At 47.6% G+C, this 26336-nt stretch overlaps 1 protein-coding gene across 1 annotated transcript in view; it reads right to left on the bottom strand.

The window, feature by feature from the left end:
* Positions 1-26336, bottom strand: part of LOC144096620 (uncharacterized) — a 72984-nt gene that overhangs the window by 34613 nt on the left and 12035 nt on the right. Inside the window, exons 6-9 of the mRNA XM_077629437.1 lie at positions 16284-16381; positions 15072-15157; positions 4380-4631; positions 1132-1249 (exon numbers count right to left, since the gene is read on the bottom strand). Coding sequence (XP_077485563.1) covers positions 1132-1249; positions 4380-4631; positions 15072-15157; positions 16284-16381 — 554 coding nt within the window. The remainder of the gene's footprint in view (positions 1-1131; positions 1250-4379; positions 4632-15071; positions 15158-16283; positions 16382-26336) is intronic.

Genomic DNA, 26336 nt, shown 5'->3' on the forward strand with positions numbered 1-26336 from the left:
GCAAGAGAAACAAGCGTACTTAGCTTGCGCACAGCAGTTATCCTTGCTTGCAGTCTCTCGTTCTCAGCCATTTCATACCATTTTTGAATGGCAAAAAGTTTATGAACGCAAATTTTTCGCACATTGTAAGATTTCACTATAACAACATATACGCAAAGCTCCCGTCGACAGGCTTGCATTTTTTTGCTATTAACGCTCTTGCTCTCGTCAAAAGCGTTCCCTGTTGTTTTTAGTGATAGAATAATTTTAAAAGATTTTGCTACACATCAAAACGATGTGCAGCACTATTTCCACAGCAATACCTTACAATTTTCCAATATTCAAAATTTTGTCCAAGAATGCAGGACAAGTCCACGAAATCGGCAGAATTTCATGGACAGCTCTTGGCCCTTGGTGCTCAGGGAGCTATTATGACAGCCCCCGACATGACAAGAAGCTTCCCCACTCTTTGAATGGCGCGGAATTCCAGCCATGACTCCCAACGAGCGGCAACATGTCTTTTCTGCACCTGCCAGCAGGACAGCCCGTGCACACAATGAAAGAGAGTGCCAGTGGTGCGGGCAGCGTGTGTGCCCGTCGAGACGTTGCTAACTCAATGCGTTCCGCCGGCGACGCGAAATTTCTTCAACTAGAGTAGAGAGAAGTTTCTTTCACTGTTCGCATGGCCAACCGCCTTACATCACTCCAGCAGCCTACATATTTTGTAGTACCGGCCATCCGCTACTGGTTTCTTGCCAACGTGCCCGTACTGCCACTTTTTCAGTATCGCTTTTTTCTCTGCACTGCAACCGCCATTATCACGACGTAGTTGCTATTACCTGACCATGAGGCTTTCTTAACAGTTTAAATAAACACTTCAATGATTTCATGTGGCAATTGTAAGCAGTTGCAGCATAATGCAGTCATTGCAGGAGAGAAGAATCACATCAGTAGAATGGTCTCACCAGCACATGGCAAGCCCCGAGAGAGATGGCCTTCCTTTGTTCGCACAATGACACAGTACTCATCATAATGGAGAGGGTTTTTGCATGATACTGCACCTCTCATGCCGTGACACTCTTGAGGCTAGACAAGCGCTGCACACATATCTGAACTAATGCACACGTGCCAAGTCAAGACATGAACGCTTACAGTGTGACGACTTTCGCAGAGTACTCCATTGGGTTGTCCAAGGCAGCCCTCAGCAGTCTGGTCACGTTGAGCTCTTTACGAGCTGACCACCCATCAAGAGAGTCAATATCACAGCTCCCTGAGGGATTCAAGGGGAGGGGAGAAGAAGACGGAAAATCAAGAAAATATAACTATTAATAACTATGAAAGTCCAGAGCAATTTGCAGCTGCTGAACATTTACACACAGTGCAGCAAAGACAATGGCCTCTGCTACAGTCTCTCTAAATGACTGAACTAGATCTGAAACTCCACTTGTTCCTGCTGCCACAAAAGACAATCTCTCACAGGGAGCGGCCTTAATTGCAACGAGCACCAATGCAACCACCAGCTTCTTACAGCAAAAGCAGTAAGAATGAAACTTCACGAAAGTGCCAGCATTATCAGTGTGAATACAAGATGTTTTCTCTGCGTGAAGCCTCCGCCTGCAAGAAGCGCCACCACCTTACAGAAGGCCTGCACCCACTAGAAGTCCACGCAGCAATGGAGCGAAAAACCGACAACGAAATCAAATTCAAGGATGGAATGGAAGCACCAGCTGCCCTCCAGAAGCACCATCGACAAGACACCTGTCCACCACACCACACCCCACCACCACCAACCTCAACCCGCCTCCCCACTCCACGTCTATCCTCCACAAGCACCACCCTCTTCGCCCACCTTCACCCCACACAAATATTATTTCACGTGTGTGCAGCCTCAGCTTAGAGTAAAAGCATCAAAGTAATCATATAGGGTAAACAAATCAAACTGCTCAAATACCTTTCTCCCATCAGATATAACGATCATCCTGTCAATTTTATCAACTCAAGGCGGCCCAAAAATCTTTTAACCTCAATAAACAAACTGAACAAAAAAATCCCATTTTTTTCCACTCTTGCTAATAAGCAGCAAAAGAAGCAAGCAAACTACCATATACTGCCCCTTATTATGACCCCACTCTAGATATAAGTTGACTCACATCTTGCAGCCCCCGCTGGTCAAAACAGTTGGCTCTAAGTTTAGGTGGACGCTGCCCAGCCGTCCAGGGTAGCCAAAGCAGGAAGATGCACGTTTACAGTGTTTCCTGTGGAATGGCATTGCGAAGCGTGCACCTCAAAGCAGCAGGCGCAAAACAGCGCAGTCATGAAGCCAACGGCGCACCTTGCTCCCTTCGACGCGTTGCCTGGCTGACTTACCTGGCTAAGCGGCAAACCAAACTGCTAACAGTTCTGTAGTTTCCGATCCCAGTGTGAGTGACGGATGCCCTGGGGGTTACCGGAAGTCTACTCTTACACTATCTACCGCTCATCTGGGAAAGCAGGCGCCAGAGCAAGTGAGCCGGTGAAACGGTGCGCAGTTAGAATTTTTGGTAGCAAAACCGATCTGCACATGAATCAACGTTTTTTTAATGCCTAAAACTCCATCCATACTGACAGGGACGGGCATTGGCACAGGGTGCGTACTGCTTACGGGTCAGCCAAAACTACTTTAAGACCTCATGAATAGGTCGGCTCCACGTATAGATCAACCTCCTAATTTCTAATGGCCATTTTTATAAAACCAACTTACATGTAGCAGCATAGCATGAGTGCAATGATATGGGAGCTTTAAGCTGTTTTGGAGCAGCAAAATGGACTTCTCGAGAGCACACACACACATTCTGAAAAGAGACAGGCAACTTGCCAATGCGACTCTGTCAGGACAGACTGCAGGTGAATGACAGAAATAACCAAATGACACCCCCTCTTGTAATTTCCATTCAGGGCTTCATTCGATGCAGTAGCCCTCTCTCACAGTGGCCACACATGGTCCACATTTAATTTAAAGCCTCATTTACAGGTACACTATCCAATTCTCAGTGTGTCACAGTACTGCAAAAGCCAAGTCTCACACAAATATGCCAATACCTTGTGTTTCCCTTTGAGGACAGAGCATCCCACTGGCTGGATTGGGCAAGTGGCCGTCGGTGGAGCATGACAAAGAGTTTGACATGCCAACCACTGACACCCCCTCCTTCCAACCCTATCCCATGTTTCCCTACTGCCAAGCATGCCTGCCTACTTTCATAGTGAAGTTGCCTATTAGGACAGTGCACTGAGTTTTACAACAAAACCTACAATAGCTCAGTCAAAGAGCCAAACATAGCGGATACAACCACGCACTACACACTGCAAAGGAGAGAAAACTTGGCAACAGTGTTTTTGAGGAAAGGAAAGATGCAGTAACTGTCTCACAACTCTATGATGGATACCTCAATCCTGCTGTCAGGGGAAGGATGAAGGTGGCAGGAAAGCTTGGTACAGCAGCTGCAGATAGCTAGGGAGAGAGTGAAAGCCTCCTGGTCACCACTGTGGGCAATAGGACGTGGCACCTGAGGGTGGTCCCACAGGAAGAACCCAGAGGGTGCCTAATGCTGGGAATAATGCCAATCAGCTTTTTTTTGAGAAAAGGAGATGCAGTAACTTCTCATTAGTCAGTGTTTCACTGCTTCTGCTGCGGTACTGTGCTCTATGGCATTTCCTTATCCATGGCAAATGGCGGCCCTCTCTCAAAGCCCCTAAGACGCAGACACAGCAGCTTGCTGCAACCAGATCCCCATCAATAGAACGCGGACTGCGACCCACCAGCACTGAAGCACTACTGATGTGGCACTGACATGCCATTGCTGTCAAGTAGTTCTGCATGGTACTATGCGCCGTAGTCGCTTTCGTGTTCACAATGTGTTTTGCGCTCTTCATATGACTTTTGAGGGCCGACTCACCCATTGATGATACATCGAAGATTTTCCCGCATGTCTTGCACTTTGCCCCATGCGAGTTTGACTTATCCGGAGAAATTCACTCCCTATAAGCAGCACTGTTTAACCAAGACTGCTGGAAATTGCACCTTTCCGGCATATTCCAGCTACAAAAGACGCAACAGCGATTATTCGTGCACCATGCTTTCCCACAACGAGGGTAGGCTGAGCTGCAGTCATTGCCGCCACTGTAACCAACTGTAACCCCGCTACTGCGTTGTGGCTACAGAAACGGATTGGATGCTTTGGTTGGCTCGAGTACGTAGTTGCCAGGCGTTCAAGAGACATCCGCTAAAAACCAGCTGAACGAAAGCCTATTGAAAGAAATTTAAGTATATTTAAGGACTACAAAATAATTAAAGGTTTCCAAGGCCTTGAATATGCTATTTTTAAATTCCAGGGTTTTCAAGGGTTTCAAGGACCGCTACGAACCCTGCACACTTGGCACTGGCACGAGGCCTGGCCGTCCTCCAGCCAGCAGATAGCCAATCCAAGCCACAGACAGGTAGCAGCGCAGACGCTCCTCCTCCGTGCCACGACGACCCCAAGGCTGCGTCAGCAGGTGCTCAGCCAGCCGCTGCAGCACGTGCGGGTTCAGCGTTGCAAGCAGGGGGTCCCAGCAATTAACAAGGAGGCGAGGCAGTTTGCAGGCAACTCCATCCCTTGGTTCTGGAAGGGTTAGCTCTGCAAAACGGGAGAGAGAGGGAGTAAAAAAGAAAAGGCACCCTGCATGTTGCCATTCCCAGCGCTGCGTGCTCTGTAGACTTGCTCATTCCCCAACAAAAACAGAAATGAGTTTTCATGTTTCTCAAACTGCTTACTACCTTGCACTTACCTCCCGCGAAGTGAGCCCCCCTCCGCCCCATCCCACCCCAATGGTGGAGTTCTACCAGCACTGAGCCTGCCAACGTTAATGCTAGGGGAACGAAACGGTGGTGTGGCTTACAGAACGAACGTGAGTTGATAACACTGCAGCTGAAATCACGAAGAGGGAATGAACTTGAACGCACGTAACAAAACAAAAAATATGCACTGGCCCTTGAGAGCAACGGTGTAAATACCAAAGGAAGCCAAGCGACACTGAGGGCGGCAGAGGCTCAAATACAGTGACATTAGGAAGTTTTTGCCATTGTCTGCCTTTAGGCTTGACTGGTAATATAGAGTTAAACCTCGATGCAACGAACTTCAATATAATGAAATCCTCAATATAACAAAGTATTCCAGTTTTCATAACTTCGCGTCCATAGAACACCATGTATTTTAGCCTCAATATAATGAAGTAGATTTTGGCGCACTTTCTGTGCAACTAGATTTCACTGCTGGCTGGAAACGAACCTGCGGAAAAATTGTATCGCGGGCGCGAGTGGTTGAGCGGAGCTCATGCGGAAGCACGTATCGGAGCGTGTCCATAACATGGGCGCCACACTGATGTCACATACAGAGTGCATGGCAGATGTAAATACGACGAGGATCACAGTGGTGAGCGCATCGCTGGATGCGCCATCTGGGACAGCACAGGCGAGCCTGGTACGAGCGTCTGTGCAGCATTGGCAGCCTACCAGGCCAGCCCGCGGCCCTCGCTATCTCGTCTAAAATCTGAGAATTGGCGCCGAATGTGATGCACTGCTTATGCTCGAATGCAGCGCACTGCATTTCTCCCATTTATGGATGCCCAAAGCTTGGTGAAAGGACCGGAAGGTGAGTGCCATCAGCTGTGAAGCCCGTCGCGCGCTTCACACTTGACAACTTTCTTCTCACTCGGACCATAAGCATACGTACAAAAAGACGCACACTCGTGCTTACGGCAGAAAACGAGGAGCGGGGTTGGTCTGATTTTATTTCATCAGTTGATGATTGGAGGACACTCTCCTCGTTCTCGCCGACATGAAGAAAGGAGCGTTACGGAAATGCGAGGGAGGGGGGAGAGGGGGGGGGGCGGCGGCGGCATACCCGTCGCGAGGCCGCGTTGACAGCCACGAGTTTGCAGCGGTGACAGCGGCGGAACATGACGTTGTATCTGCGGTGTGCTTGGGGCACTTGCAAGAGGATGGTGATGAAAGAAAAACAAAACTTGAAACGAGTGCGTCGTTCCCGTCACCCACGAGATGGTCGGTGCGATGGACGTGCTGGGGCAGCTCGCGATGCAAGACGCGCGTAACGCCGTTGCTGCTGGCAAAGAAAGGGCAGGAGAAGCATTTTAATCGCGAATAAAGGCTTTTCCTGCGAGTTATCCGCAGCGCATTTTTGGCGGATTCTTAGCATGCTAGGAGGCGAATTTTGGTGTTGTGAAAATTCAATATTATGAAGTAAACTGCCGATCTTACCGACTTCGTTAAACCGAGGTCTAACTGTACAATACAGGCAGTGAGAAACTGCACATATAACCACACCGTGGGTTAGAGGGTAAAAAAAACTGCCACTTCATTAAGCATGTAAAGGATGGCTGGAAGTGTTTTTGTTTTGTTTTTTTACTAAAGACAGCACTGTGCTCGTTAACTTGAGAAAATCCTCAGTTTCGGTCCGTCACAGCCGCAGTGCAACGAATATAGTTCGATTTACATTTAACAAATGAGGCAAGTGATCGAATCAAATAAAATACTGCTCAAAGCCTGCCACCAGTTCGTATGTCTCAGCAAATCTCAGTGCAAATGAGAAAGCAATTTAGGAATAAGAAGCAGCGACTTCTGTGCCCCCCGCCCTCCTTGCAATTCAGCGGTCAGCCTGCACTAAGGACCTCTGAGGACACAACAGAAATAGGGCCATTACTACTGATCTGCACTTAACATCTCTCCCATTCTGTTCCTCCTCTGCCTGCTGCCTGCCTTAATTCAAATACATTAGCGACAGTCCAACACATACTCAGGTCCATAGCACCTGCAGTTTCCCATGCTTATTAATGTGAAAGCATTATACGGTTATGTCGCGTCAGCAAAAGTGCCCGCAAATTTCGTCCGCATGACTGTCGTTCAGCGGAGACAAATGTGCAAATGTTTGATTGTGTTAGGTAGTGCATGAGCAGATCTTGAAAAGGGAGACGTTTGGTCGATAAATTGTAATTAGTTAATTAAATTGAATTAATGAACATAAATGCCGTGTTTGAAGCAGGCTTTGTGACTGAGTGGATAAAGAACAATGTAAATGTGTGAAAAGGCTTACTTAGTATTAAAGGGACACTGAGGAGAAATTGAAGTTGGCTTGTATCCATAGAATAGCAGCTCCTGATCACAAAAACGCCACTCTTCCTGAAAACAAAGCTCTTGTAATGTAGAAAATAGCAAGACAAAAATACAGGCATCGCTGCCACAGGCCAATCTCGCAAGTACAAGCGTGATGACTTCCTTGGACAAGAGGCGCCACCTTGGAGGAATTTTCCTTACTTCATGGAAGTCACGAATCTCTGAGGCTTGCAAAGGAAGGTTGCGCACAGCACCGCTAGCCGTCAGAAATTACGGAGTCTGCGTTTACGTCACGATTCACGTCACTCCGTTCTGTGACGTCATAAGAGTTGCCGTGGCGTCATAAGAGTTTCCTGAGTTTGAATCAGAGGGGCGGGAAAAACTGTTTCAACTTCGAATCCAAATTTCTTTGAAATAAATGCATCTTTCGCGCCCGGACAAGCGGCAACAAAGCCATGAAATGGCGAACTGTCAGATTTTGCTAACAAAAAAAAATTGATAGAGTTCTCCTCAGTGTCCCTTTAAAAAAATAAAACACAAACTAAAAATAAAGATAAAATAAAAACTCACAGGACGGTGACGACTGCGTAACGCGAGGTTCAGTGATACCTGTTTAGGCATTTAGTTTACTTAAGGCGTTTAGGCACTCATACCTCTGTCACACGGCCAGTTTCAATGGCCATTGAGTCGAGGGCCTTCGAAATTCTCAATCGCCATCGAACTCGAAGGAGTTGTGTCGCTGCTACATGGCAAATCTCAATGGCCATTGAAATGGTTCTCGTGTCTTACACCAAGCTTGTGTGGCGCCACAATCGCTACTTTAGATTTTGCAAAAATAACAAAAATATTTGACAAATGTATACTAAATGCTGAAATACACGCATATGCGCATGTCGTTTAAAACCCTTTTAATTGCACGTACGCGACGGACAGATGCAGACACTGGTTTAGCCACTTTAATGCAAGACGAGCCAAAATCAAGGCAGTCCAACAGCGTCGGAGCACTGCTTTGTCAGGCTTAAGGCCTGGGAAATCGCCTTGATATCTGAAAAACAAGGGCTATTTGTCTCTTGAAACTTAATGCGAGAGTAAAAATGGAAAAATCGAAGGCGAATACAACAGCTTAGAACACGATATTGCTTTGAGGGATTAGCGACGAAGCTGTTATCGCTGTGAAGCGGGCGGGCAGGGCGGCGCCATGTTGTCAATACAAAGTACGCAAGCAACGCAAAGACCGCAATGCAAAATTAATGTGCTTAAAACCAGTCTGATACAATTTTAAATTTATTGTACAGACTGCTTGCATTAAAGTCTAGGTGAATAATGTTTGTCCATGCTTTTGTACCGTGAATGTGTCGTGTACGAAAGTTTGCTTGGCGCCGCTCGAAGCAACGCTAGCAACCTTGGGCAGCGCTCGAAGGCCCTCGAAATCTTGATGGAGTTCCGCGCTGCTCAGTTGACTCGATAGGCTATTGACTCGATTGCCATTGAAACTGCCCGTGTAGCAGCACTCAATCGCCTTTGAGTCGATCGACTATCGGTTAGAGGGCCCTCGAAATGCCCGTGTGACACGGGTATTAGTCACGTGACCACTGGTGTAGTGGCCACATGAAGCACCCCTGCACTGGCAGGCGACAGTTCCAAACAGCGCCACCCGTAGGGTTATGCCCCCCAGGTTGACTGGCGCACCCACTGGTTACGCCGACAGTAACCACAGCACGGAACCCAGGGACGGGCGCCTAACAGCTACTGCTGTAAAACAAAAATAAATAAAACATAATAAAAACACATTAAAATCAAAAGATAAGAAAATTTGAAGCAAAAAATAAAAATGAAAAAGAAATGAAGGGAGAAAGAGGTAAGGGAAAAGCTTTCGCATTTCTGCTCTTAAACAGCCAAGTGCAATCCTGTAATTTTTTTTTTCAAATAGATCTGTCAAGGCAGGAGTGCCAAACAGGCCCAATATTGACATGGAGTAAACTTTCAATGGTTTGATGCCATTAGCTGAACTTCTTATCTGAGTAAGCTCACCGAAGATAAGGACAACACAAGGATGTACAGGGTGTTCCGTATTTATCTGTCCGGGTTGCAACAATTTCTTCTGCACAAACTACTGGCCTAATTGGTCTCAAGCTAGACCACAGGGTAGCTTATGATAGTCTGCATTTTTCAATGATTAATTTAACATCAGAACTTGCCTGGATTGCCCGGAATCAGCGAAAATCTGTCTGCACACAGAATTTTCGTCGAGACGAGCGGACTATCCGTGTTGAGAGACTGTGGCATTTGCTGAACTGCGAGCAACCAACGTGCCTGCTTGGAGCTGGGGCAGGTCTTGCAGTACACCAGATGGCGAAGCCTGTCAAATCTGCTGCTCTGCTCACCTCGACGAAAATTCTGCGCACAGACGACTGCAGTTATTCGCCGATTCCAGATAATCCAGGCATACTCTAATGTTAAATTACTTATAAAAAGCATAGACTATCATAAGCTGCCTAGCGGTCTGTAGTTGAACACTAATAGGCCAGTAGTTTATGCAGGAGAATTTTTTACAACTCAGACAGATACATACAGAACACCGTATACACACAATGCCCTGCTGTTGTCTTCATGTCCCTGCATGCTTATTCAAAGGAGAAAGCTTTACCAACCAGCCCAAATGGCCAATTTCGTCCATCTCTCACTTAATTACACCCAAAGGTTTCTGACCGCCAACCAAAAATTTATGTGGTCTGCAACTTTCATTATATATTTGTCATCGATAACCCAACCTCATCCCATTGTGAGGCATACAGCTATGTAGCCCTTGACAGTGGCAGAGCCACATCAAACCTGGAGCACCAAATGTGAGCCGGAGTACCCGGGTTCTAACCAGACTGCGGCGGCCGCATTTCGAAATGCAAAAGGCGCCCCTGTGCTATGCAATGTCAGTGCACGTTAAAGATCCCCAGGTGGTAGAAATCGGCCCCTCTTTCTTTCTTCCATCCTTCTTTCACTTGCTCCCTCCCCTTACAGCCCCCTTCAGGCGTCCACCGAGATATGTGAGACAGTTACTGCACCATTTCCTTTCCTCAAAAACCAATTTTCATTTCAAACTCAGATGTTTACAGTATATGAATGCTGCAGTAACAGTGCAGAAAAAGCACAGCCTTCACCTACACCCATGCTTAATTCTCATGGGTGTGTGGAAGACAGGGACAGATAGGTTTTGAAAAATGCTCAAAAACTACAGGCAAGAAACGCTGACAACAGCCATGACTTCGCTTTTCATTCTGAGCAGAAGGCCATGTGCACAAAAGAGCCGGTGATTAGATGAGAGGGATAAAATACAGAGGGAACCAAGGGAGAAGAGGAGGTGGTTCAGGCCATCCTTTGTAACGACAACAGCTGCACCACGCAGTCCACTACTGCAGCATAGTAGCAACACAGAGTGCCTTGCAATATCTGACTCGAAGCAACAGCTGAAGCGAGGCGACCGGCAGCATAAACAGCAACAGTGTAGCATGCTGTTGCTTGCGCAAAGTGTCACAGGACAGGTTTATTTGCAGATCTTGGCGATGCTGGCAGTACAACAGATACATATGAAGCCCCTGACAGATGACAATAGTGTGCACCATAACAAAGAGCAGGACCACCAGCCACTGACAACAGAAAACAACAGCAAGAACAACAGTCACTCTGCCGAAAGCAACCTTCGACATTGACAGGGTGTGCGTTCACTACCGTAAAAACCAGAATATAGGTCGAACTTTTTTTCAAAAAACCATGGCGAAAAGTCAACCCCCGTCTTATATACCAGTCATTGGCGGAAAAACTACGGAAGTCTTGCAACAATGGGCGGCTGAAGTCAACAGCCTCCATCACCATCGCCAGCAGCAGCAGCACGGCGTGGTGACGTTGGGTACCATCATTTTGCGTTTCCGTTGTCCCAAAGTTATTTTGGTTATAGGGTGCTTTTTCACCTTTTGTTGTAAATGAGCGGAAGACGACGAAAAAAAAATGTGATTGAGTACGCAGAAGCTCACGGCAACCCGGAGGCACAGCATGAATTTGGAGTATCCGAAAAGAGCATTCAGTACTGGCGGAGGCAGAAGCTGCGTACATATTACAACTTGCAGCAACCAGAAGAAAATGTCATTTCGTAGATGGACCGCAGTGTATCCAGAACTGGAAGGCAATGTTGCGGAGTTCACCTGAAAGCTGCGTGCAAGATGGCTGCCTGTGACTGCTAAATGCATCCGCGTGAAAGCAGTAGAGATCGCACGTGCCTCTGGACTCACGAGGGCGCAATTCAAGGGCTCCGCTATACTGAGTGAGGCGATTCATGAAGAGGAAGGGCTTTGCACTACAGCGCCATACTTCCGTGTACCATAAACTACCCGAAGAATTCGAAGACAAACTCATCGAGTTTCAGCGATATCTAATTGCGCTCCGGCACCAACGTCGGAAACTCCGACGAAACGCCAGTGTGGTTCGACATGCCCTTAAGCCGGACTGTTTCCGAGAAAGGAGCTAAGCAAATCAAGCTTCTAACAACGGGCAACGAGCACTCGCGATTCACAGTGATGCTCACGTGCACAGTCGATGGGAAGAAGCTGCCCACTTTCATTAATTTTAAAAGGAAAAAATTGCCGAAAGAGGAGTACCCACATGACGCCATCATCCGAGCTAATGAAAAAGGTTCTATGAATGAATCTTTAGTGCTGAAGTGGGTCCGCCTCGTCTGGAAGCGGCTCCCAGGCACTCTTTTTGAGCGAGTGAGCATGCTCGTTCTTGACTCGTTTCAAGGCCACCTCATAGCCAACACAAAGAGGGCCCAGTGGGATGGCAAGATGGACCTCGTGGTCATCCCTGGTGGACTGACATCTGTGCTGCAGCCACTAGACGTGGTAAATAAGCCATTTAAAGATAGAGTGCGCGAACTCTATAATGAATGAATGCTGGGCGACAACCCGACCACCCCCACCGGCCGCCTGCAACGTCCACCGCTTGCGACTGTTTGTGGCTATGTGTCGTCGGCGTGGTAATCTCTTCTCCAAGAGATGGTGTGCAAGTCTTTTAGAAAATGCAGCATAAGCAACACGCTGGACAGCACAGAGGATGATGCTCTATGGGATGTGGGTAGCGAGAAGAACTCGTCATCCGACTCAAGTTCGGATGACTCTGATGACTCGGAGTAACACTTGCACACTTTGTGCCCTTCAGTGTACTGCACACCCGGCCACTTTTTTATCAGTATCATGCAACCATCGACCTGCGTGTTTGTCCGCACCTTATCATCATGGCACAGAGCGGCGAAAGAAGCAAGACTAAGCGCATGTGTACACATGCACGTATCTCGTTTGTTTCGCCGCTAGCACTGTTAATAAGGCGCTGACAAGTACGCAGGTCGATGGTCGCGCGATACTGATAAAAAATTGGCCGGGTGTACATATGAGTAGCATTTAAATGAAAATAAATCCTGTCAACATTGTGCAACCGGTTGAGTCGCATCTGTTTCAAGGTAAAGTTGTCTTTCAGTACTCAACAAAGCAGAATGAAAGGCTGATAGCTACAAAGAAGAATATGGTAGGATTTTTCTGGACCAAAGGTCAGCAAGTATCTGTGGATCAAGAGGTCACCCATCAGACATACCAGAAGTCAGCTAAATGACGGGTTTATTTGAGTAAAATGGATGTATTGCATCAGTATAACTAACACGGAGGCAGGCTTGCTCAATTTAGGAAGAAGCACAGCATGTTGACCCAAGAGTTCAAGGCCAGGAAATACTGGACCACACCCTTCTTGCAATGTAGCAGACTCTCCTTCAGATAATGCACAGCACTGTGGCGGTGGCAACCTTTGGTACAAACACAGGGCTTCAAGTGTTCACCACTTTGTGGTAAAGACATACCGAGACGAAACAGCATGCTGTCACAGGTCGGGAATGGTGACCAGATGCACTAAATTTTGACGGCCAGGGAGACTGGCACAGAAAGGAAGACAAAGAAGTCTAACTAACTAGTGTTACACCAAATCGTACTGCTACGACATGCCCGTTCCTAGCTTCTTTGTAAAGCAGAGAAGCAGTGTGGTCTGAGCCATGTGGACTGCTCATGCATGTATGGGCGGCAAGAATTAAGGCGAGGCTCACAGCAGCAGCAGACAGGTATAAGACGCTGCCCACAATGTGCAAACATGGGGACCAAAGCTCTGTCTATGGGGTGCACACAGGATAAAGGGCAGGTGACAGCAGAAAAGCCCCTCAACAGGACTGAGACTGCTTAGGGTTGGCGGCTGCGAGCTAGGAGTACTACACACATCCCCTGCGAAGGGAGGCAAGTTTCAGTGGTCATATCATGGCAAACATTTCTGAAATAACTGCACACGGACACCCTCATTCTGAGTGACCTCAATTTTATGCTACAGCCAATAAATCCGTCCTTGCACAAGCCACTCAAGCACGGTGTATGCAGATTGGATTGCTTGAGGCAGCGTAATATTTTTTACATAAGGACGCAAATTAGAAAGCTGACAGTACTCCTCTGCAGTGGATTTCGCACACATTGGAAACGATTTCTGAAGGGGGGGGGTCATAGACAAGAACTTGTAAGAAAACTGGCCCCTCTTAGTTCATTGGATGTGACCAAAACAAAGCATTTGCTGTGAGCATTGATGAAGAGAAACCAGTGACAAGAGTGTGGATGTCACAAGTGTGGATTTCGGTCCAAAATACCATACTTACTTGTGTATAACCCACACCAAATTTGAAAAAGCGCATTTAAAAGGTGGGCATGCGGGTTATCTGCAAATTTTTTTCTTTGAAGGGGGGGGGGGGGGGGGGGGGGTCGGCTTCACAGCAATGAGCAGCGGCCTCCCCCGTGTAGTCCGCCATCCTCATCGTCATCGACGCTTGTCAAGCCGATGAGGGGCCAACGAAAGGCATAGCCAAATCCTCATTCACAGTCTGTTCATTCTTCCCCACGCCATTGGCCACGTTTTTTTTTATCCAGCATTGTTGAGCCCAGTGTCAGGCGCTGTTTCGTGCACTACATCCCGGTTTGCACTCTTTGCCTGCTTTGTTTTGGCATCGGGAGTGCGACTCGGCGGCAGTGTTTCACAGCGAAAGAGAAGCTAAAGATTATAGCCGCTGCTGAAGAAATCGGCAACAAAGCTGCTGCGAGACAGCATGACATCGATGAGTCATGCATTCGCAACTAGAGGAAGAAAAAAGAGTCTTGAAACAACGAACCGGGTAGGGCGAGTGTTTCATGGTCCAAAGACTGGCGCATACCCCCACCTCGAGACGCAGCTGGCAAAGTTCATTGAGGAGCAGAGAAGTCGTGGCCACGCTGTTTCGGCTGAGATGGCACAATGGAAGCCCTGAAGTTGACCTCGGAAATGAACATTCCATGCTAGTTTCGTGCAAGCCGTGGATGGCAGCAGTGAAAGCGGCGACAATTGAGAATCGGATAACCAGTGACATGATGGTGGCCGTTTGAATAAATGTTCTGAAAATGAAATGATCACTGAGTGTGCAGTAGTATCCTTCTAGTGCTCACTTTTTTTTTTATTTACACGTGCAGATTATACATGGTTTTTTTTTTTTCGTGGTGTTCAAAGTTAGGGGTGCGAGTTATACGCAGGGGGTTATACGCGAGTAAATACGGTAAGCCGGCAAAAGTTTAGCGTGCAAAAAGGGGATGCATCATTTCGCACATAAGGTGAACGTGACCTTCCAAGTGCACAACATTTAAAGCACTGACTCTGAGCACTGCCCTGACGGATGTCCATCATCCAGTGTTTTGTGCAGTGTCGATAAAGAAGAGAGGCGCACTGAGAAGATAGAGACGAGGCCACTGTCAAGACAGGCGGAAGGCACGGGGGCAAAGCTGGTAGCAGAGAGGAGGGGAGGGGGTGAGCCACCATCGCCCAATCCGACAGCTTTCGAGAGAGAGACGCCACTCACTCAGTTTGGGACAGAGCTCCTCCAGGGCCTCCCTGGACGGCAGCAGGTAGTCGCCACCCATGACTAGTGTGTCCACCACAAGGTCACTGGCGCGCAGCAAGCAGTAACCGCAAATAAGCAACCATAAAAAATTGAAAAAAGGTCCACAAACAAACACAGGAAATTCTGTGTTCTGCAAGAGAGGCACAGTGCTGTGAACTTACTACACTGATGGAATTTGCTTTGCGCATGTATGAAATTGTTTATACCCTTTTATAACAAGCAATGAAAATGAAGCCATCACACTAAGCAATCAGCGCTAGTTCACGGCTACATTAAAAATGGCTGTCATTCTTTATGCCGAAGAAACGAACTGCGTGCCGGGCCGCAAGTTGATGTTAGAACGATGATGTTAGAACGACGAGCTGTGGAACCGTAGCAGCGATCACGACGGCAGCGCTAGTGAGGATGATGGCGCAAGTGCGGGACGAGTAGTGCAGTGACTAATTCATTTTTCTTTTGGAATGTGCCCATGGGCGCTCCTGCGCGCGGCAGCCGATAGCGGCTGGCGATAAGTGGAGGCCGCAGGATAGTGCTATCGCATTCTATTATTAAGGCCAAGCGTAAACAACATCAAAGATTTTTTTTTTTTTTCATAAATGGGAATTGGGGGGGGGTCTTACAATCGTGTAAATACGGTACAGCGCAGCTGGCGATCACGATGTGCGAACTGCGCACCACTGGCCACTGCTCCAGTGCATACCACACGAATAGAAATCGCGGCATCAGTGATACACAGCAAGCGCTTAGTCCTTGAGGGTGCAGGAGTAGCTAGAATCCCCAACAGTTTCAGATGCCATTTTTTTTTCAAAAGGTTAGTAGAACTTCAATGAGAGTAGAACAATGCTTCAATGCCCACTTTTCTTTTTTATGCAACAGCAGTGTGTGTGTTAAAAAAATATATGTGATTCTTAAAATGCCTGTTATGCCATTCAACATCTTTTGTGTGCCAGAAGGTATTCGAAATTTTCACTTCAAAATTACACTAAGAAAACTGCTATTTAAAAATCACTATATTCGCACAAGCCTACTTTGACAAAATGCCATGCATGCTTCACATGCCAAGAGCACAAGCTGCAGCACATTAACACAAAAAAAATCGCAACACTGTGATTCTGAATCTGTGCATCACTGATAAACAAGGGTGCTACACCAAATGCGATTCCACCCCACCTGTCCTCCTCCACAAGTGCAGACAACTGCTTGAGGCACGCCCTCTTCTTCTCTTCACGTGCGGCCATCTCGCGCATGGGGACCCCTCGGCGCTGCTTCTGCACGCATAAGAGTAGCAATGGCACTCACAAACCCATATTGTCAAGACCATATTGTCCAGAGCTGTTGACAACATCCTCCGTTCATGTTCTACCAAGCATAAGATTGGCACAGCATACCACCCGCAGACGACGGGCTAACCGAATGTTTGAACCGGACATTGACAGACATGTTGTCTATGTACATCACCCCTAACCACAAAGACTGGGATCTCACCTTGCCCAATGTGACACTCACTTACAACACCTCCCTTCATGACACAACTGGTTATTCTCCATTTTATCTCTTATACGGGAGACAATCCGTCCTCCCTTTGGACACACTCGTCCGATCCGCTGAACGTCCCGTCACCGCCTACACCATGACGTCATTGCTCAAGCTGCAGACAGTCGCCAAATCGCCCGTAGTCGGCTCCAAGCGTCCCAGCAAGCACAGAAGTCTCTGTACGATAATCACCATTGCCACGCCGCCAACTGACCGGGGTCGCTCGTTCTTCTGTGGTGCCCTTCCCGCTGCGTCTATCTCTCACAGAAACTTTTGTCCCCCTTTCATGGCCCTTATCGTGCGCTGTCAGGTCACCGACGCCTAGTATGAAGTTGCTCCTCACACGCCTGCATCCTCATCATGTAGACCACCCACCGATATTGTTCACGTCATGTGTCTCAAGCCTTACTATGTCGCTCCTCTACCACCGGCCTAACGCCAGGACGGCGTACCTCCTGGGGTCATGTTACCACAGAACAGGAAGACAAAGTAAGTGGCCTGTTGCATGAAAAGGACGAACGGGGAAGAAGAGGTTGACGTGGCTCCCTGTTCGCGTTGGGGCTCCCTGCTCGGAACTATTCAGCCTTCACCCATAACGTTTGTAAATAAATGTAAATAGTATTTCCCCGTAACAATATTCACTCGCACAATTTGCACACTTTTAGTGCGCTAGCACTTATAGTTGCCATTCCCCACACTTAGCCATTGGATGTTCGTCTGAAACCGATTTTGTAACAGTTTGCTCACCTGCCCGCCAAGTGGTGTGCAGGTGAGCATGAGCAGCCTGCTCACCGTGTCAGGCGGCAGCTAAATTAATCGTGAGAGGCTGCTCGCGAAGAGAAACATCGCAACCCAACCCAAGCATCCCATGTCCCACAGATGACAGCACCTGCCACAGAAGGGCAGTGGCGCATCGCTTGACCGTTGCACCACTACGCCAGGAGTGCTCTTGGTAGGAAGGCTCCCAGGAATCCATGAATGGAGATCAGCATCTGCCTGATCTTATTTCCGGCCATATATGGTTAACCAGAAAGGGAATCGCTAGACCACATAATATGTAAACGTAAGAAGTCACCAGGCAGAGCTCAAAATGTAAGGACAAAACGACGCCTGGGGGACCCTTGCTGTGAAGCTCAGACCCAAGAGCCCAACAAGAAACTGTCCAAAGATGCCGCCGGGGTCCAAGAACTACGGACCGGCCATCATTTTTTTTCTTTAAATTATGGCTTCAAGAACTGGATGAAAAAATTATGTGAACACGTTCTAAAAAAAAAATTGTAAAAAGACCATAACACGCAATATAAACTGTACACTGCCGCCTATACCACCACCAACACCCCTCTCAGGCCAAAAAAATGACAACCAATTTTCATAGTTAATCAAATGCGAAGCAGGTGTGATCGCACTGCTTAAGGAAGCGCGAGCGACACGTATCCACTCCATCCGGAGTCCCCAGCAAGAATCCCATACCATTTGAGGAACTCAACTGCAGTTGTGATACAGCCGATATCTCACTGGCTGCAGCTTTGCCACTGCACTGCCTCCTCATTGGTTAAGTCACGTGACGCGCGCGCTTCGCCACCTGCTTAGATCTTGCGCTTCAAGATCACGACTTCGCATAGACCCGGCGAAATCCAAGTTTGCGGGCAGTGGAAAAAACAGCTGACTCTAAAAAGACGCACACCACCTCCCGCCCCGCCCCACGTTATGCAGCAGGAGCCCCGTGGGATGGCATGACGACGCGTGCGCATCTCAAAGCAAAAAATGCACAATGATACAATCACAAAGCCACCATTCAGGCAAATGACGCTAAGAGGCAATAAAATGGCGTCATTGTGTGTAGCCCGGCTGACTAGCAGCAAACCGAACAGCAAACGGTTCAGTAGTTTCGGATGCCAGTGCGTGCTGGAGGTTACCCGAAGTTTACTGTCGCGACTGTTCGTCCGAAAAAGCGACTGCTAGCACAAGCAAGCTGGGTAAACAGCGGGGAATTCTTCCTATTGCCACTCACACCTTTCGCAGCCAAAGCTGCATACGGCGACGCAGCCAGGCTGATCCTCACTAACCTGCCTTGCGTGCACCCGCGTGCATGCTTGTGGCCTGGCTCATAAAGGAGCATAAAATATGCCAGTAAAAGATTTCTCAGGCGCAAGCTTTACTAGCCCTATTACGAGAAAAGTCAGCGGTGTGTGTTAGTGTGTACTCACAGATGGTGCAGAAAATCCCAGCGATGGCAAGAAAAATAGGGTAACGCCATCAAGCGGCCACAGGATGCACACAGCGAACCGAGCATCACAATTTCAGACAGTCATACATTTCGTTCTTTCACCTATATACAGTATATCGCCGATTATAAGTAGGCACCCCAACTCGCGACACCTTCTTAGCAAAAAAAACTTTCATCCCGAATATAGGTCAACACTAAATCGCGATGTGGCCATCATCATCAGCCTGACTAACCCACTGCAGGGCAAAGGCCTTTCCCATGTCTCTCCAATTAACCCTGTCCTTTTCCAGCTGCACCCACTCTATGCCTGCAAACTTCTTAATCTCATCTGCCCACCTAACTTTCTGCCGCTCCCTCCTACGCCTTCCTTCTCTTGGAATCCACTCCGTTACCCTTGATGACTAGCGTATCTTGCCTTCACAGTACATGCCCTGCCCAAGCTCATTTCTTCCTCTTTATTTCGACTAGGATGTCATTAACACGCGTTTGTTCCCTCACCCACTCTTCCCGCTTCCGGTCTCTTAACGTTACACCTATCATTTTCCTTTCCATGGCTCGCTGTGCTATCCTTAACTTAAACTGAACCGTGCAAGAATGCTGGCTTATTGAAAACATATCCTCATGGAACAAGGCGTTGCAGTTGACAAGGCTTGTGCTGACAGATTGTGAACCGGGCAAGATTTGCCCGCGTTCTTACGACGGCAGACATGACCAGTGGGCGAGATACCATGGTTCCGGCAATGAAAACGATGGGTCCTTCCTTATGGCCTGGCTTCCAAGACAGCACCCCTGCATCCGCGAGGTCTGTGTGCACAACCGAACACATTGATCGGCTCTCCTTCATCTCGTCTGTCATCGTTGGACCGGCGAACAACCTGCGGAGCGTCGTGCTTCATGCCAGCCATAGACTTCTTCCTGAGAGCAGATTTCTCCAAGCCTTTGGTCCTCCGAAGTGCCTGCGTGGGCTTGAAATTACCAACATTCACATCAGCGATGCCCTGGCACCCGAGGTGGCCGATGTGCTGAGGGGAAACGGGCAAACTCTGCACAGCGTCAAGCTGATCAGCAACCATCCGTCTCGGGAATCTGCAAGCACCCTGCTTCTAGCCCTAGTCGCATGTGAACGGCCTGAAGACTTAGCCCTCCAGGGCAGCAGAGCAGCAGAGGCCCATAGGAGGGCCTCGAGCCGATAGCGGCCAGCACTTACATGAACCCACACGCCTGGTTGTTTGAAAACCGGTACTCGTACACACGCCGAGCCGGGAGTCGACGGGTCGGGTACAGTCAATTCCGCCGCGAGGGGTATAGGTGACTCAACTCGACCCTGATCCGATGTGCTTGTATACGCTGTTGGGTCGAAGAGTAGGGTTATTGAGAGGGAAGGGGATAAATGCGAACTTGCTTTCCACATGCGCCGTCGAACTTCCGATACAGTGATGGCGTGCCTCAGTCTTGGAGGCTGCTACTGCTTGCTCGACGCTTGGGTGTACCTACAGCTGAACCGGTCTCGAATCGCTAAAATCGAGCTCATGTAAACACGCAGTGGTTGAGTTGGATTGACCACGCTCAACCCGACCCCCGAATCGACCCGATGCTATCGGGTTCATGTAAACAGGGCTAATGGCGTAGACTGATTGCCATGATGTAGTGATTAACCTCCTTTCACTGAGTCACTTGCCAATCACCTGCGATTTCACGCTATACTCGCGGACAACTATGTATGCCAGTGCAACAGCCCACATCCAGGGGAGAAAGGACCGTCTCCTTCCTTTTCCTGCTCAGCCCCTGCTGCGCTGCAACTGTGACGTCATAAGAGCCGGTCGAAGCCAACGTTTGGCTTTGGCTCCAAGCTAGTGAAACCAGAATGTGTCCGATCGCCACCGAAACATCGGTTCTCTAACGGATGTTTGCTCGAGCGTCGCTCTTTTTCCCCAATTCTCCTCCCGACCAGGCATATCTCTGCCAGATTGTTCGCGTTATCAGTGCAGGTGCTGTCCACTTTATGCAAGTAAGCATGGTTGCACCTTATCTGCAGAAAGGAGCTCGCGGATTTCCGAGCCCCCTATTCCAGAATAGACATCTCTGTGGTGTAAATAGCGCGATGTCAAACATTCATGGCCTGGCTGGCAAGATCATCCAGTTTTGCTTCTGAACCGGTTTCGCATGTGTCAAGCGTTCCCGAACCGTCTTTATTCTCCCAATTAGATACGCCTCGGTATGCGCCACACCTAGTCGCACCTCCTGCACTACGATTCCAAAAGTCGCAAATTTCATTCAGAGAAACGCTTGGAAGGGGCACTTTATAAATACATATATAAAATATATATTACATAAAAGTATATAATATATAAAATATATAAAAGAACATAAAAACCTGAGCTCATAATGAGACTTTTTCGGAAACCATAGTAGGTGTGGAATTTTCGCTTTCAAACCCCTGATGTCATGACAATTCAGGTGCTCTTTTGTTCTTGTGTTCAGAAAGAGCACACGCGGTTGGCGTGGCTGCAGTGGCCATCTTCTATTAAACTGCAATTTTTATTATTTTTAACAATAAACCACTACTAGCAACTTTGTCCAGAACAGTTGATAGTCGTTTGTGCAATGACGAAATTCGCGTTCAAAGTCACCACGAATAGCAACAGGACGATCTCAGCGCTTTTGCAAACCACACATCTCACCCTTTTACCCAAGTCTGATTTGTTTCGTGGTGAAATTATAAGCAGTGAAGGAGACATGAAACGAAGTATTTCAGCAGTAATTTAGTTACTGAAGTGACTATCGCCCATAAATAAACTGAAGAATTCGGCGACGCCGTTAGCAACAAACGTGCTCGGTGGTCATCGAAGAGGAACCTTCAAGATAAGGCGCTAAAAACAACTACAACAACCCAGAATAATGTCGAAATAGTTGCGCTTGGCTGCATTCCTTCTAGATAAAGCTGATTGCATCTCGCATAAGAAAGTGATATCCCCGCGCGCCAATGGTTTTGAACTTGAACAAACAAGTAGACTCGAACAAACAAGTAGTACAACAGTTTCGCGGCACTCCTTTTGTCCAAGAAGCATCGGCCGGATGCTTAAACAAAAAGTAAGGTCAACAGCAGCAAAGAGAATACAAAATAAACACTGGCAGTGTAAACAATGAGAGCGCAAAAAGCTTTTCACAGAGGCCGTGTCGTCGAATCGGCATCCACACTCGTACACGGTCACCAGGCTTGTATTGCGTGTGGAGACGGAGGAATACGCAGAATACGGAATAGCCGGCCAAAGTGCTGAAGGGGAAGTGTTCCCAAGGTGTGTCAAAAGATGACTAACGCTCATCTGTGCTCGCTAGGCTAAACCAACACTGCTTCTAACTACAGGTATACCCCACCCTATCATTGTAAATATATTTTAGCAGAAAAGATGCGAGGGAGCTTAGGGGGACCCAAACCGGAAAACGCACATTTCCTAGTAGCAGCTGAGTGGTGGGTTACTGTAAAAAAAGTCCATTCTGTGACCACCACCCATTGAGACAGGTTATTCTTTTGTGCTTCCGTCTCCCTGCTTTGGCAGGATACACACAAAAAGTTCTCGGCCCTACTTTTTGTTCGTGGAAGAACTAATACTTGCGTGTCGCGGTAGAATTTACACACCTGGAGGAGTAATAGAAGTTCCCTCCTTTTTGTGGTACTTAAGTGCTGCCATCTATCGACAAAAAAAGTTCAAATCTGAGTTGCTTCGTAGCTGGTAAGCCCTCTTAAGGATAAAAGGCTGATTCCAAAGGAAGGGAAGCGTACCAGAAGGTGTCAGAAAGTTGGGTGGCGAGTGACATTAAGAAGTTTGCAGGGATAGGATGGCCGCAGCTGGCACAGGACAGGGTTAATTGCAGAGATATGGGAGAGGCCTTTGTCCTGCGGTAGGTGTAGTCAGGCTGATGATGATGATGATGATAGAGTGAGAGGAACCCTCCCTCCCCACATCCAAGCAAAAAATTTATTGCCAAAGAAACACACTGTCAAACTACCCAGCCCCTCCCATTTTTATGTGAATATGCTGTATACATGGTGAATGTGAAATCATCCACTTTCAAGCAACACCCTCCAAGAACTGTCCTCAAGTCCACCGATGAAGAGACAAAGAGCCCATATCATCATCATCGCTACAGGCCAAATTACATGTCAGTGCAGCACAAATGACTACCCTAACCATCTCCAACTGTCCCTGCCTTGTGCTTGCCATATCCACCCTATCCTTGCAAGCTTCCTAACCTCATCTCACCACCTGATCTATTCAATTACCCTAGGAAACCATCAGTGGTTATCTGCCCACCACATCACACGCCCCATCCAGGTCCACTTTTTCCTTCTGATTTCCACTATGATATCATTGTATCTTTATGTGTATCTTGTCAACACTCACCCAAGGAGCAGAAACTCTTTCATCATCATCATCAGCTTGAATACACCCACTGCTGGGCAAAGGCCTCTACGATATGTCTGTAATTAATCCTGTCCTATGCCACTTGCAGCCACCCTATTTTTGCAAAACACCTTAATCTCATCCGCCCACCTAACTTTTCTGCCCCCCCCTGTTACACTAGCCTTCTCTTGGTATCCAGTCCTTAAACTTGAGGATAAAGAAAAGGCTTGAGGATAAATTGAGGACACTGCAACAAGCTATAGAAAGTAAATTGATAGATGTAACATTAAGAGACAGGAAGGAAACAGAGTGGCTCTGGGAACAAACACAGGTTGATAACATCCTAGTTGAAGTCAAGAATAATAAGTGAGAGTAGGCAGGGCACGTAATGCGAATGCGGGATAACTGATGGCCGTTAAGTAATGGGAATGGATTCCAAGAGAAGAGAAAGCACAGCAGGGAAGGGCAAAAAGTCAGGTGGGTGGATGAGATTAAGGGGAGACGTGGGTCTTGAAATTACCAAAAATGCAAAAATTTCAATTTTGAAAAAATGAAATATTCAAAATAGCTAAAAAATTTGGAGGCCCTAATTTGACCCTCCACCTACCAAAAATATATTTAGTGCCTACGAAGAGCGGAAATAGCTATTTCGGAATGAAATGCGGCAGACCCTTGCGCCCGGCGCTTCCCACAGCCATGCCCTGATGGCCGCCATCTTGATTTCGTTTGAAAACTGGGCCCCTTCCCCACATACTGGTATTAATCACTGCTGTGAAATATTTTTGCAACGTCCACATACTGCAGTTTTTTTTAGGCCTCTAAAACGGCCTCCGAATAGCTTCACTTAACACCTCAAATGTAATTTTCTTAGCTTCATGTTTTTTGGCAACATGACTAGCCTTACGGAAGTTTTTATTACGTTTTTATCTTGCAATTCCAATTACTATTGTACAGTTGAATTCAGAAAAAAACAACTGTATTTACACGCATAATTTGCGCCCTCGCATAATTTGCGCACCCTTAGCTTATCACCCGGGTTTACAAAAAAAAATTTTTTACTCGCATATTTTACGCACCGCGCTGTGCTAGACCACCATCATGAACGCGGTCTCTACACTATGGCTCTACCCAGTAGCATTCGGCTATTCCGCATGTTTGTTCGGAAGGCTTTTTGAATCTTTTGTGCACTGGGCATTCATGGTGGTGTCTGAGGCCGCTGTTATAATCGCGGTGGCACCAGCGTCATCGCCACTCGGAACGGCCAGCAGCGCTTCCAGGGAGGATCAGCAGCTGATAGAAGAGCCAACGCCGCTGTTTGTTTGGCTGATGCATGTGACTCGACTGCCGGCTACGCTTTTCTTGGTGGCTCTGACGGCTTGTGTTTGGTTGTTCAGTCGTGTCTTGCGATGGGATATCACAACTATACGGCAAGTTTCAAACTGCTTGTTAGCGCCTTATCACGGCGGGGAGCTACGAAGCCAGCGAGAATAACTGCGTGCGCACAAGTTTGCCCATAGACAACAATCGTTGTGTCGGAAAACTTGTGCGCACGTGGCTATTCTCGCTGGCTTTTCAGCTCCGCGCTGTGATAAGGCGCCGACAAGCAGTTTGGTCTACACTTGTGCGGTACTGTTAAAGAATTGTGTGGTGTGATAATTGATTTCTTTATTCGCGGTTGCTTTCCTGGACGAAGTTGCGAAAGCAAACTTACGGAATCCGGAACTACCGAACAATTTGCTAGGCCGCAAGCGATGACGCTGTTTTAGCGTCTTATTCAGCTTCATGCATGCACCTTCATGCCATCCCACAAGGAGGGGGGGATGCGCGGCCTTTTCAGTTAGAGTGAACTTTTTTTCGGGGGGCCGACCAGCGTAGGGTGCCGGTCCGGGTTCGGATGCTGACGTATATGCAGCAACGTACACTATACCTATATTGTGCGTTATGACCTTTGTGGAGTTTTAAGTTGCGCTCGCCGCGCTCTCGAAATCCGCGCTCAATTTGCGCACCCCTTTCTTAGAGCCCTAATTTCTGAATAAAAAGTGTGCAAATTATACGCATAAATATGGTACACTACAGAGCAATGCTATTTTTTTGGCAGAATCGAACATTAGAGATTTTGTGAACCAGAACGCCACCTAACTATATTTCACAGTTATGATGCTTGAACATAACTGAACATCTTTATATGATGACAACAACAGCATAATTAGCATAGCTCCAGATGGCACGTCTCTGGCTACAGCTCCATTTCAATTGAAACCAAAAAATGCCGCAAGAAAGTGTCTTAATGACGCGTAAATATTAAGCTAATTGGGCTTCAGTTATTTTCCCATAACATGGCAACTAATTCAGATATACTGAAACAAATTATATTTTTGAACACAGGAAGACGAAGCACACATGCGTACTCATTTTCATTAGGATACGTTTAATAACAGTAATTTTCATTTCAAGGCCCGCCTCTCCCCATAAGAAGTTTGCGGGGATGGGTGGCCATGGCTGGCACAGTACAGGGGTAATCGAAGGGCCTTGGTCCTGCAGTACACATAGGCTGATGATGATGACGGAGATCATGATGGTGATGATAATGATGGTGATATCATTGACTTGAGTTTGTTCACTAATCCACAGTGCCTCTTAAGCAGCAGTGGTGCCAAGGTGGGGTGAGGGGTGGCTTTTCATCATCATCATCAGCCTGGCCACACCACTGCAAGACAAAGGCCTCTACCGTATCTCTGCAACTAACCCTGTCCTGTGCCAGCTGCGGCCACCCTATCCCCACAAACTTCTAATCTCATCCGCCCACCTAACTTTCTGCCGCCCCCTGCAACATCTGCCATTTACCGGGCCACAAAAGAGTTCACTGACCACTGCACTCAGACACTGACAAGGAAGGTGCTTTCCTGATAATGCGGCCACTAGCAGGCTCCTCAGTGGTATGAAAGTGGATGAAGATCTTGCCCACCCCTGCATTTTGTTCACTTTGTGATCCTATCTTTGAAAAGAGCTAAGCCACAGAGGCGTCAGAGGCGTACCTTACCTGTCTGAACTCAAATCCCT

This window comes from Amblyomma americanum, chromosome 7 (genome assembly GCF_052857255.1).
Source record: "Amblyomma americanum isolate KBUSLIRL-KWMA chromosome 7, ASM5285725v1, whole genome shotgun sequence".
Taxonomy (NCBI): Eukaryota; Metazoa; Arthropoda; class Arachnida; order Ixodida; family Ixodidae; genus Amblyomma; species Amblyomma americanum.